The 14,257-nt window shown below is 36.7% G+C and overlaps 2 protein-coding genes across 4 annotated transcripts in view; one reads left to right on the top strand and one right to left on the bottom strand.

Moving 5' to 3' along the window:
* Nucleotides 1-11,327, top strand: LOC139981614 (phosphoserine phosphatase-like). Of its 3 annotated transcripts, none has more exons than XM_071994132.1 (6): nucleotides 1-246; nucleotides 3,927-4,066; nucleotides 5,499-5,633; nucleotides 6,857-7,002; nucleotides 8,203-8,351; nucleotides 9,665-11,327. In XM_071994132.1, exons 2-6 carry the CDS (start codon nucleotides 3,936-3,938, stop codon nucleotides 9,770-9,772), a joined length of 669 nt encoding a protein of 222 aa, XP_071850233.1. In that variant the 5' UTR covers nucleotides 1-246; nucleotides 3,927-3,935; the 3' UTR covers nucleotides 9,773-11,327. The 3 variants fall into 3 exon arrangements, with proteins under 3 accessions (XP_071850233.1, XP_071850232.1, XP_071850231.1); XM_071994131.1 differs by having other exon boundaries at nucleotides 18-246; nucleotides 3,923-4,066; XM_071994130.1 differs by lacking the exon at nucleotides 1-246 and adding an exon at nucleotides 3,555-3,587.
* LOC139981611 (putative phospholipase B-like 2) overlaps nucleotides 11,326-14,257 on the bottom strand; it is an 18,473-nt gene continuing 15,541 nt past the window's right edge. The window contains exon 12 of the mRNA XM_071994128.1: nucleotides 11,326-13,116. Coding sequence (XP_071850229.1) covers nucleotides 12,943-13,116 — 174 coding nt within the window. The 3' untranslated portion in view covers nucleotides 11,326-12,942. The remainder of the gene's footprint in view (nucleotides 13,117-14,257) is intronic.

Genomic DNA, 14,257 nt, shown 5'->3' on the forward strand with positions numbered 1-14,257 from the left:
TGAACTCGGTAAGAACAGCTGATCAGGGAGTTTTCCACCCGGCAGACGGCGGCTGCACCGTTACAGAATGGCCGCGCATGTTTGTACACACTGCTGGGGCATGTCAATAACTTACTGTATATGTTGAGCGCATAGCGAGCTGATGCAACAGAGGTTAACATTCGCCAGAAGTAAACGAGTCAACTTCGTTGTAGTCCGGCAAAGGAAAGCAGTGGATTCACTTCAAAATTAATTGAAGTTATAAATGTAAGTTTTAAATGAGTTCATTGCATATAAATAATAATAAGAATGCTACATTTCTTGATACTCCGCAACATTGTCTGTATGCCTGTGTGTTACTGTAACAACAGTAAGTTAAAGTTACTCGCGCCTACTTAGGCATAACGTAAGCTTAGTTGCGTGCACTAAGACTACTACGAGGTTGCTAAGTTATGGATTGAGGTTCGATTAGGACTTGCGTTACCATCTTGCTGTTTATTTACATGGTTCCTCATGAAGTGCATTGTACTTTGTAGACCCCAAGGCCTCTGTAACAGGGACAAGGGCCAATTCTAGTTAAATAAAAAATGCATTTGTTCAACCAAACCTGGTTTTCCTTGATTATAAACTGATGTATACACAAATATTGAAATAGTGGTTAGGCTATGCCTTATGGTTGGATTCCTATCCAAGTTCTCCGTTTGCTGTTAAGACAATATTTCAGCTAGCGGTAATATTCTAATTTAGTACCTTAATCATTAACAAAAACTTGTACTGCCTACCGTGATTTACGTCATAATTTATGTTATTTTAAATTTTTATTTGAGTTTAAACTGCATAGGCCTAGGTGGAGGCAGAAAAAAAGGCCATGGCTATTCTTACGACTAGCTGAGTCGTAACAATTATTTATAAACTACTCTTACGACATCAGCAAATTCATGCGAATTCAAAGTAAATAAAGCAACTGCGCAGGTAGTAGGGGTAACCTTAACCCTAACTCTAGCCCTCAATCCAACCCTAATACTAACCCTAACCGGAAATTATTGTAACTCCTGGTCGTAAAAATAGAACTCCTAGTCTTAAAAATAGCCACGTTATAGCAACTGCGCATGCGCAAAAGGGAATTATTGTTACGACTGGTCATAAGAATAGCCACTTTGCACAAAAAACGTTTTTGGCTCATTCAAAAGTGTTTTAGTACAAAAACAATACTTTGGTTCCTGTTTAGTCAAAAGAGACAGTAATTGAGAAAAAGTTGATGTCAAAGCTGACCAGAAACTTAATGCGTAAAAGCTCAATAACATACAGGTCACTCTGCGACGTTTAATGTGTGGAGTGTACCGCAGAAACAATAACAATGGACCTTCCACATAACTTCTCGTAAGAAAGTGAACCTTTATTAACTTCACTCTTCCAATAAACATGCTGCTACAGAGAAAGAAATGGTTGTTAGAATTGTTCACACATTTTTTAACTCATGTTGGGTAGCAATTCTTCAATTTAAAGTAAATTATGGTAGAAAAAACTGCCCCAAAGTGTGGTCTAACATCTAAAGATTCGTTGCTATGATAGGCCAGTATACATACTGTGCCGTACGATATCAAGGTCGTGCTGCAATTGAATGTACAATGTTTTAGCCAGGGACGCAAAAATCTTCAAATTGCTTGCATCCGCAAACTTCTTTTTGTTTGAGAAACAAACCCCAAGTGCACACACTCACACCTAGGCCTATGCAAAACATGTCAATGCACATTTTAAACTGAACATCTTTCTTTTAAATATAATCACAACTTCTATAAAGGACCAAAATTTCTAGCAGGATCCTCCAAGGATCAAAACATCAGGCCAACTTATTTTTAAACTATCACGCAATAGTTGAATCATTGGTTTGATCAGAAAATGTTTTGATTGGAGACAATGTATGGATTTTGTGGTAAGCTAACATCTCTGATCCTGATAAGGATATTTCATCTCACAGTATATTTGTTCTCTCCGTACTGAGAGTTGCTATTGTAAAATATGCATTCATATTCAAAGTAGTTTCTGTTGCAAATTTTTTTTTTTTTGCGGTCCCATTGACCAGATGCTGCCATAAAAAGTTTTGGTGTAACGTTCATGTGTAAGCTACTGTACATTTTTCATTGTCAAAAGTGGCCATTGAAGTTTGAATTTTTTTTAATCGTCATTGCGTATTAAGTTATTTACATAGGCCTACTGTAGTTTTTGTGGAGATGTTTGTTTGCAAACACTGCAAAGTGTCCAGGGTAAATTTTGGATCAGGTTTGAGGATTTGCGCATGTGTAGTTGAAACTCCGAAGGTCGAACAGGCCTTTCTACATGCGGTAGTGAACTGTGTGGAATTTACCAAGAGATATGCACACGGTATTTACAGGGAGTTTGGAGATTTGGTTGTTGGAATTTCTACTGCAAGGTCAAAGCATGGAGCTACGAGTATGGAAGTACAAGGGTGGATGAAAGAGAGGCTGTGGGTGAAAATCGGTTGAAAAGGCAGGTCGGGTGAAAAGAGGGATGGGCCTGGTCGCCCCTTGTTAATTAGCAAAGCTAAGGCACAGAGCCATCTGGCCTATATATTGTGTATAACATTCACAAATTATGGGTAGTGATACGATCTCATCTTTACAACTACACCAGTAAAAGTTGGTCATACCATAAACGCAATTGGTGTTCCATGAAGGACGCCAGCATTTTATATGGGATGCAAACTTTTGGGGGGCTTGCGCCCCTGGGACAGAAACTTTTTGCTCTAGTAACATTTACTGCCTATATTTTTCTGGTATTTCTTCATCTGTTGTAATTAATCGTGTTTGCAGAACTTTTTTTAGTTTCCAGTCAGTGGATGCAATAATAATCCAATCCCCGAACTAAAAAGCTAAGGGTATGTCTCAGTCTCGTTGCAATTAATGAAGGCTTTCAAAAAGTCACAAAGTTTCTCTACAAAAGCAGATGCATTTGTAAGTGAAGGTAATACCACCTTACAAAAACAGCGCCCCATAGATTCTATATTCCATATATATATAAGAGTGTCAAAAGTTATATGCAAAAACTGTTACCGTCTCAGTACAATATAGGCATGCCTAGTACAATCAATATCGTCAGTATGTGTTAGTGTCCATCAGGAAGTTCGCTTTGTGCGTAGTGTCATATTCTGCTAAAGAGAACTAAGTCACGGAAAGGCCTAAATATTTTGAAGCAGTGTACAACTCTTTTTCGTAACATGATCTTTCTTTTCCTGTACCAATGTGGTAAATCATGGCTGAAGAAAAACAATGGAGTACGCACGTTAGAATAGCTAGGCAATCGTGGCTAATGAGTCTAGGCACATAATATCAAACTTAGGGCGACTTTACCTTTGGAGGACCTCTGCGTAGACTATGCTGCCTATTCGTCGGTTTGATGACTGGGAAACGAAAAGAAACTTAAATTTTGGTTTCCAAAAGTGTTTTTGCAACCTCCTACTACACAATTTGTTGGCACTTAGGATATTTAATGTATGACAGTGAAGTGTTAGCGCTGAAGTGAATACCTTGATCGAATGTTTTTCCTCAACCGACTTTGCACATTGAAGTCACATGGTGACCTGCAGTCACGTGAGCACTTAGGGATTTTTTCGAAGAGCCATTTTCTTGTCCAAAACTGCTAGGTTTGATCAAGTTTTACCACATCCCATGATAAAAAATAAAAAAGACAATGTGCCATACATCAATGGGAAGGTACAAGGGTAAAGATTCAGATTAGAGGATGGTGAAAACCACCAGCTATGCATTTTAATAGACCTGTCCTACTTTACTTTCACACTATCATAGCATATAAGCCTGTAGTGTATTACCTTTGGAGAGAAAATCATGAAAATGTTAGATTTTCATTCTTGCATCCAATCCATATTTTTATGCCCGCGTTCTCTTTTCCTTTTTTTGATTTGAAGACAGCATTCCAAGATGGAGGATACCATGGCGATATTTCGTATGGCAGATGCAGTCTGTTTCGATGTAGATAGCACAGTCATTCAGGACGAAGCAATCGATGAACTCGCCAAATTTTGTGGAGTCGGACATCAGGTAGAACTATTGTAAGTTAAACAAGTATATCCTGTTTCTTGGAGAATAAAAAAATCAAATGGGGGAATTGCTTTGACAAGTTGTAATTTAATATCATCTCCCACTCTCTGTGGCATTTTTGTATAATTTGCTACATCCAAGTTTTAAAGTTTGGTACCTCAGCAGCTGCCATTAAGAGTTAAGTGATTTCCGGACTGTAAAAATCAAAATCATTTTCATATTTATTGATTGTTCTCTCTCTGATCACGATGGATTTTTTGTTGTTAATTGAATGATAGTTGAAGGAAAGTATCCATAATATAGTGGTGCTCATTGAGGGTACTAGAATCATTTTGGTGAATTCAGGTAAAGTACTGTACTGAGATGTTATATGTAATATATATTTCAAAGGTTAACTTTGTTTTGGTCTGTAAAAGAAGTCATTTCTACGTACTGTACACTAGCTTCTATGAAATGGGGAACACTATGCTATATGCATTCCTTGATACTACACATTTCCTATTACTATATTGTATTTATAACCAAGAGGTCACTAGAAGCTAACAGGTGTGGTTAGGTGTAGTAGATGTCACTGACTTACCCACCGGTCTCAACCCCCTCCCCCCTCCCCCCGCCAATATAAAAAGCCTTTTCCACACTAATGATTTGAACCTCAATTAGGGTATGATTTCATCTGTCACTAGAGAGGTTGTCAAGCTATTAAATACCCTGAACAAAGGAACATTCATTTTTCCAGTAGAAGACTGAATCAAACTTTTCATATAAACATCAGCTTTTTTTTTTTTTAGATGCATCGATATGACATACTTTTAGCTTCAGGTTTTGATACAAAATGCAAGTACTTGAGTAAACATTTCAAAAATGTGATTTAGGAAAGTAATGAAATTACAAGCTTTCAACAGAGTACATTGGATCATTTTAATTAAAACTTGTATTAAAGTCAAATACAATTAACCTCTGAAGAATAATTAATTGTCAAATTATAGTAGGCATTGTCTTCATCCTTAGATAGTATGCGATGAAACATGATCAGATCTTTCTCAATTACTTTTTCATATGTCTGCAATTCTGTTCAGCAGACACAACTTGTTTTTACTTTGATCGTAATCAACGGTACTGTACACAAAAGTGTTGTATCTGTATCCGGTTAAATATTTGTGTTGAGGTTTTGTGTACATAGTAAGTTTGCAAAACTTTGCATGGTCTGAATGTTGTCACTGACAAAAATACTATGGTTTCCTGTGTAAAGGACTGCATATACATATATGCACTTGTATAGCAATTTGACCATTTTTGCATAGAATTTTGTGGTGCGATATCCGATAATTATTCACTGTGTAATATTTAATATTGGTTTGCAGGCTACTTGTATCCATTTGCTAAAGAACCTGATTGTCTGCAATAATTTAACCATAAACGCATTCGATCTTTTCATTTTGACAGAACGAAGAAAGCGATGGATGGGAACATGTCTTATCAAGAGGCTCTACAAGCTCGTTTAGATCTCTGTAAACCCAGCAAACAGCTGGTTGACAAATTTAAAAGATCACATCCACCAAGGCTCACAAATGATATTGAGTTAGTGATTATTTTAGTACCCTTGGCTTTGCTTTTGTAAATGAGACTTGGTTGACTTGTTAGATATGTTGAATATGGATTTAACATTTTTGTACATATGTCATGTCACTTAAAGATAACAATGACAAAATAATAGGGAGAGTGGGGGGGGGGGGAATCGATTGGTATTGATTTTAACATGATTTGTGTGTACGGTTTGCAAAAGGTAGCATGGAAAATATGATTTTAAAACTTCTCATCATATCCAAATGGTAGTGGAAAAAAACTACAATATATCTGCTGTCTTTCTAAATTTATGTGTTGGTCATATATATTTTTTTTTCTGATTTTTAAAATTTTTATTGAAATCTCATAGCATTGTAGTTCTGTAGCATTGCTGATCAACATGCCATATTCCAATAAAGAAGTTAAAGCCAACAGCTTTTGAAATTTTGTGCATAATTGCCATCTTCTTTGACAGAATGTGTCCAGCTGACACTAGACTGAACCATGTGCTTATTTAACTTTCACTATTGTGTGTAGATGTCTTGGTTTGATACATTACAAACTGTATTTAGCAGAACAGAGGTGAGATAGACAGATGAAATGCAGAAAACCTACTTGTCAGCCATATATGCCTTCATGCAACAGTAATGTAGGCAATATGATAACTACAGAATTCAAACTGTTTCTGTGAGTTAATAAATGCAGTAGAAGATTTGATCTGCTTTTGAATTGCTTACTTGTACTGTAATTCTGCTAATATGTACCTTCTAAATCTGGTACCAGAAATAGTTTGGATTTTGGAATGTTGAAAAAGTCTTGAATTGACCAGATAAACAAACCCTATCCACAATGCACAAGAAGAATGGTTCAGATTCTGGTATTTGAAACTTTTTCAGAAAAGTGGAAAATTGACGTGAATGCATTTAGAAGTCAGATGTTAATATTCTGATACCGTTAAGTGTACAATTTTGTGTGGTACACAATCGCTATGCCCACATCTTTCACAAAAGAATATGCAAATCAATTTTCTTTTTATGCAAGTTCAGTAGAGCCTGACTTGTTTCAATTGATGCTTAGATCAGCAGTGTTGCAATTTCTAAGGGTAGCTTACCCCAAGGCTTCAAGGGTGTTAAAAGGTGCCTATTTTGGGGGGGTCTGAATGTCTGTGTAATTTTGTTTTTGTGTTTGTGAGTTAGTTTGCTTTATTTCTCTCCATTTTATTTCTGTTTTATTTTTAGATTGTTAGTAGAGAAGCTTCATAAACGAGGAACAGCGGTCTACCTAGTGACAGGAGGATTCGCGTGCCTTGTCTCAGAGGTCTCTAAGAAGTTAAACATTCCAGATGAAAACATATTCTCAAATAGGTTATTATTTTACTTTGATGGTAAGCTTGCGAGTGTTGCATATTCTTTTCCTTTCTGGTTTCGATGATGATTGTATCCTATGCATTCATGATGGCATGTGTGTGTGAGTGCGTTTGTGATGCCCAGCTTGTAAACACGATATCTCAAGGAGGGAAGGTCAGACCAACTTCATATTTAGCTTGTAGAAGTACCACATTTAGTACAAGTAGCCCATTGTTTATGGTGGAGGTCAAAGGTCATTTGGGGTCACCAGGTGTCAAATTGTGAAAACCTTGTAAACACGATATCTCAAGAAGGAAAAGTCAGACCAATTTCATATTTGATGTGTGGAAGTACCACATAAACTACAAGAAGCCTATTGTTTTTGGTGGAGGAAAAAAGGTCATTTGGGGTCACCAGGGGTCAAATTGTGAAAACCTTGTAATCATGATATCTCCATACTGTGGAAGCTTGGGCCGACCTCTAATTTAGTGTATGTAGAAGTACCACAATGAGTTAAAGAAGCCTATTGTTTTCGGTGGAGGTCGAAGGTCATTTGGGGTCATCAGAGGTCCAATTGTGAAAACCCCTGTACACCCTAACTATACATTATGTCACCATCATGATGAAAACTACTTATGTTACATCATGGAAACCACAATGCATTTTTGCATTCTGGTTTGTTCTTATGGTTTGACATTTATGAAAATTCCAAACTCCTTCACCATATTCTGGTAAAATTAGCAAAGCTCCTTTCCATATGGGTTGACAATTTATGAAAATTTCAGACCCTCCTTCACCATATTCTGGTAAATAAGCTAAGCTTCCATGTGGTATACCTTTAGATGTGTTCCCTACACACTAAAATGTCCTTTACACTAAGATGTTGTTGCATTCCCATCACCATGTGTGTACTACATGGCCTCTTCTGTCTAAATATGGTACTGCACCTAGCACATCATACTCATCAGGCAATATATACACAGAACAGAGGAATGAAGTGTTGAGCAACATCAGCACCTAAAAGAGCGCCCTCTGTGGGGATGGATTATTGTAGCATTTGCATATTTAGATGATGCAATTTTGAGATTATTAATACTTGTGTGTCCATAGTATTTTTGAAACTTTAATATCAACCTTTTCCTGATATTCAAGGAACCTGATACAAAAACTTGACCTCGTTTGTCAGTATTATTTCTGAGTTATTATTAAATGATTCCTCTTTCCTTCTCTCTCCACAGGTAAATTTCATGGGTTTGACAAGACACAGTACACAGCTAGTTCCGGTGGCAAAGCTAAAGTCATGGACCATTTGAAACAAAAGTTTGGTTACCAAAGACTAGTCATGGTTGGAGATGGTGCTACAGACATGGAATCTTCACCCCCAGCAGTAAGTTTTCCACTTTTTTCTTCTTTTGAAAAAAAACACTTTTAGAAACTTTTGCTGCACTTTTTAAGTTGGCTGCAAAGTTGTCTGACGACGTGCTTCCTGGCTACCTGCACAAGTGAGCGTTTTGTGAAAACCTTGCATTTCAGATGATTGGCTGCTAAAAATAGTTTACAGTACTTAGTTTTAGAAGCCCAGCCAACAATATAAAAATGCAAAAGAATATTTTGATCCTGAAATGAGTCCATAACGTTTCACTGAGTTGTCCTTGAATAGTTGAGGGTGAATCCCAAAAAGCGAGGTAGAATGACTTGTCTTAAGGCAGTGGTTTTCAACCTTGGGCTCGCGGGCCCATTTGGGCCCGCGAAGCCGATTTTGTGGGCTCGCGAGCATTGCCCCAGTAATGATTAATAATTGTGGCATTTTTGGGGGCTGGTGGCGGAGGCACATGATGATGTTTCTTAGGAAGCCTCTTCGATGAAACCTTGTACAACGGGTAAAATTTACTCAACCCTAACCCTATAAGACTAGTATAAGAGAATTCGGTGACACCCACCAACCACTGCACACTACGTATTTACCAAGGTTATGATGTGTGGAAGCCTTGCTTTGTACCATTGCCTTGTACCATTGAGGGTTGCAAGAAATCTTTGAGATAGGCTCTAATTGGGCAGTACCTGTCATCTGATCACGGAGGAACATACGTAGCTCTGATTGAGTCCCCGGGTCACTTGTGTCAAGAATACACTAATAAACGCTGTGAAATTGATTTTACGAAGTTGATAACTTCGTAGGGTAGGGTATGGGCTCGCGAGGACGGCTCGGAAGACGAATTGGGCTCGTGATCGAAAAAAGGTTGAAAACCAAGGTCTTAAGGGATCCAAGGAAAAGGTTATCTACAGTCTAGTGTAGTACCAGGCAATGTAATCCCAAAGACTTAGACTTTAAAAATGTGGCATTCTCTACCAGTCGATAGTTTTGCACAGACACTTATATTTCCATGATACACTCAGGTTTGACAAGAACATGTTGCATGCACTTCAACAGCCATCATAAGTATGTCATCAGTGTTCAATATGGGTGGGGGAAACGAGATATCATTTTCATCATATAGCTCTCCTAGAGAATTATAATAAGTTTTCTGACAACCTTCTTAGACAAAACTTAGTTGTTTTTTTTTGCACTCCAGTGGTGAATTGCTATGAAGGTTTTATTATTTTTTTTATTTATTGGTTTTAGTGAGAAATGTTTCCTCATGCAACTGTTATCTTGGTTTTAAAACTGACTCATAATATTCTTGTCTCTTCTCTTAACAGGATGCCTTTATAGGATTTGGAGGCAATCAAATCCGACCCAATATACAGAATGAAGCACAGTGGTACGTGACTAGCTTCAAGGAACTTATAGATGCTCTGGATTTTTAAAAACAAATAATTTGAAAAGCTTCTGTTTTAGGAAGAAAAAGATGTGACACGTTTAGACTCGTACCAATTGATTAGCGATCATTATTTTGTGATTGCTTGATTCAATGGGGTGAGCAGCTAAGAACACGTAATTTAAAAAAAATTCCCAACTGGCAACTGGACTTTTCCATTCGTCCTTGCAAACTTGGTGCTGTTTGAAAGTTTGTGTTGTATTCATTGTTGTTGTTTTAACTTTTTAAAGTTGTAATAATAAACTCATAATTTGTTTATGGTTTATAGAACAATGTACTCTGCCAGTTGTCCTTCCATCCATCATAAAGGGACAGGCATTACTTCAAATTTTTAATTTAATTGGAACAGTTCTTTCGAAAAAGCAGAATACTTGAACTGCAGCTGGTAGAAATTTAATTTAAAGTATTCATTATGTATAAAGATAATCCATGAATAATCAACTCAACTGATGAGCTGATTGATCAGCCATAACCCGACAATTAAGGTATCGGATGGAGAAAAAAAAATGTGTGCGCCTTATAGAAATTGATGTTTAAAATGACCAATGCCTAATTTATATAGTGGAAGTCAAAGACGACATTTTCAAAGTACAATTTATAATTGAGTGAGCGTGTGAATGTTTAACAAGATGGCTTTTGAAGCTAAATATCTCTTAAGCATTGGCATTAAGTGATGCTACCACAGTGGCTTTTATTCCCCGCTATCCAGGGTTTCATTTATTTATTTTGATGTTTTATCTTTCTTCTTGGAGCTACGGATGAAATGTTTTGAGACCGGTGAACACGGACTGGTGTGGTCTATTATTAAACCTAGGTTACATTAGTTACTGTTTAACTTGATTTTGAAGAAAAAGTAAGATATCAGGCTGGTAAACGAGTCTTGCATCACATCATTATTTATTCTGTGGAATGGCAGCTGTGGAATTCCCCAAAAAGCATTTACTGATTCAAGAGAGCTTTTTTAAAGCCTGGAGGTAATTGTAGATATATCGTGTGCTGGTAATTAAGCGAGGCAACCAGGGTGTAACTGCTTGGTTTGCAAGAATTTGTTCTTTCTGGTTGTGTGTCTTCAACACAAATGATAGATCACTGACAATGAGCCAATTGCCGACACCCAACACTCAACAAATGTCTTGTATAAAAGTCTTGCATGAAAGCTTAGGAGGTATTATTAAAATTCTTAACATAGGAACCAGAGGCTACCAACAACAACTTCCCTGTCCACTTAAGTTGTTGTGCCATGCAACTACACTATTTTGCTTGTTACAAGTAATGTGGGTTGGTGTGGTCTCGGTTGAGTAATCTCTTCCATTTGTATTGTCCTCGGACAGTGTAGCATGAACAATGCTCAAGGCTGTTGATGAATTATGTAGCAGACAGCCTCATAATGTCTGAAAGAAAGCCCCAATTTTTTTTTTTTAGTAGCATGCACTTTTGTTTAGTAAAACAAGCTTACAGTTAATGTTTTCATAATGATTATCACATGTTAATTTATTTTGAGGAGTTGTAAAGAGCAAATAATTATAGTAAATTGTTTTAATGAAGATTGTTTGCAAGTGTTTTATTGTTTGTTTGTTTTGATTTTTTCTTCAAGCAAAATAAATTCTGTTATATCCATTAAAGCAAGGACTTAAATATTTGTTACAACCAAATAATAAAGAAACAAGTTGAGCATGTTACAATATCACTTAAACTTCCATGGAATACTATTTGTATTACTTAATACAGGAATTTGTTTTATTTTCTAAAATTATTCTAAAATTGCAGTGGTTCCCTTCCTACCAGGTTCCTTCAAGTTACTGTTGTTCAGTACAAGCATGAACAAGTTTTTTTTTTCCCCATACAAAAATTGGGTTACCTAAAAGTTAAACCAATATAAAAATAGTACTAGTAGAAAGGTTTGTCAGAAATACCTACAAATCGATACATCTTTTAAAAATCTGTGAATCCACCTGGGCGCTCACCTAACAGAAAACACGAGTGACGAGTAGCTAGAATTACTAGGTATTGACAATAACAACATCAAATCCCAATGTCCATATGTAACGACTTAGGGGCTATATTAGACATCTCTACCATGTAGCTGTAGGCTACCCCTTGGTGCTGTTATTCAATTTTTAGTAAAACTCGGAAATAAAATATCTGATTTGACAAACAGTTTTGTGCTCACATATTTGCGTGGCTGAAAACATTACTTTCCAAACATGCCCGCTCCCCTAATCTTCAAACAGTTACATTAACATGACAACAAATATTTCTTTGCCCTTAATAACAGTACTGGTAATAGTAAGTCTCTAGAGTATAGGGGAAAAAAAAAACATTTGAATCAACAATAGTAAAAAATTGCTTTAAAAACATCAGACCTTGCCGATTTGTGCCAGACCTTAATAAGTGTCAAATCTACAGAAATTGAATTTGACAGTTTCACCTGCTTGTGAATTAAATGTGGATTTAGAATAAAATATGTATTCCACAATAAACTAGCATTGCAAACTGAGGCTGCAAACGTCAAACTGAACTTTTGAAATTAATATTCAACAAATCGAAATGGAAATCTGCATGCATGTTTCACTAACTGCAGGCCGAGATGGCACAAATCGGGCGCTTGAGTATGTAATCAGGGAGTTGTTATGGAACAACTCCCTGATGTATTGGTGTAGAAATAATCATGTGACATTATCTAGTAAAAAAATAAGCGTGGAAAAAGTTAAAGCAATAATTCAGCCTTGATGAAATTCAGTTTGGTTTCAGCCTTGATGAAATTAAATTTATGCACCACAGCATTTCAAGCTCGACCTTTCAGCCTGCTTGATGAATGAATAAGAGATATTTGTGTCTTCTCAGAAAATATAGGTAACAATAACACAGCTACCTCAGATAAAGCTCTCTTGGATATTATTTCAGAAATAGTACTCTTATAATCAAACCAATTTCACGAAAAGGCCTGCAGAAATTTCACAAACCTTCAGCCCCCAAAATGTATCAGACTCTTGCGATGTTCACAAGGACATCACGGTTGCATAAAGTTTGCTGGAATCCCTCTCCTTCTTGTGTATAAAGTTTTGACTCCTTTCATTTTGTGATTTTCATTCAATCATACAGCTTTATCACTGAATACTTGTGAACGTATCTGCTCTTTAAGCTCCTCGCAGGGTAAAATCAGTCGTTCCAATTCACATTTACTGGGTCAAAGGCAAATCTGTCTGGCATACCCTCGTGGGAGAACTCCAGATCAAAGTCGGATTTGCTCCACTGGAATGGAACCTGCTGGTCCCACGTTGGTCCACTCACAGCCAGGAATGACAGGTCGTCCACCATCGAGCTTGAAATGACCTGAAAGAGTAAAAAAAAACACGGCAAGTTTACGGTTTTAGTTAACTTCTGGAAAGAAGGTGAAGAATAGACAAAACCAATCATGCCAGCGAGTTATGCATTCTAACAAAACAAAAAGTGAAACAAGATCAAAAATGATCTAAGGCGATGCTTTATAGATTTTCAAAATTGACAAGACGATAGCAACTTTGTAAAGATTTCCCCTTGAAGCAATTATAGTGACTCCAGTCAGAAAAAGTTACTTAGTTATGTAAAAAAAGATGTAAGTTTGTAAATGGGGAGACTTACAACTTTTGATTAGTCTTGAAGAATGAAACTTTTTCAAACCGTATTGACAATAAAAGTTTCTTAATTTTTTTTATCTTTACCAAATGCACATTAAGTGCTGAGTAAGAAGCGATTCTATTAGATTCTTAACATTGCTCCCCAACCCCCCCCCCCCCACCCTCCTCAATGCTTTTCATGGTAGTGTTCTTGTCATACAAAACTCAGATCAAGAAACATTTCAGAAAGGAAATTTTTGTGATTATTTTGAAAAGAAATCTGAAGGCTCAGAATGTACCAGGCGGTTTATTTACTTTTCTAATCAGCTATCATTGTCATATCTGTATGATCATGTAAGTCAAACTTTGGAAAGTTAAACCGATATTTGCCCTCCCAGTTTGCATATTGACTTTTCATATGTGCTGCCATGCGTGATGAACACTTCTTGAATTCGTGACTAGGAAAAATTATTACCAATTTTAAATATATGACCTGAAGAATTTTTCCACTCCGGAGCAGAAAGGAATGTCTCTTTCATTTCCAGTAATATTTACATCGTAAACAAATCCATGTCTAGACTTGTTTATTTACGATAAACTGCAAACTAGTGCAAACAGTACACCTGATGTTCATCTCATGTCTTTAACAAAACAATTCTTTGTTTGCAACAGTCTTTGTCTTGTTGTTTAACTTATCTACTGATAAACATTGACATTTCAATGACTGTAAAAATTAGAAATACATTTCTTTGTTGTTTGGGGGTTTTAGTTTTAGACGGGTCATGCAGGCTCCATATTGTTTGTACTTAAATACACGCTCCTCTTCGATCTTGAAGATATTCAACGGGAATGACTCTTCCATGATTGGGTTCAGTGGT

Source organism: Apostichopus japonicus, chromosome 15, assembly GCF_037975245.1.
Source record: "Apostichopus japonicus isolate 1M-3 chromosome 15, ASM3797524v1, whole genome shotgun sequence".
NCBI classification, from domain to species: domain Eukaryota; kingdom Metazoa; phylum Echinodermata; class Holothuroidea; order Aspidochirotida; family Stichopodidae; genus Apostichopus; species Apostichopus japonicus.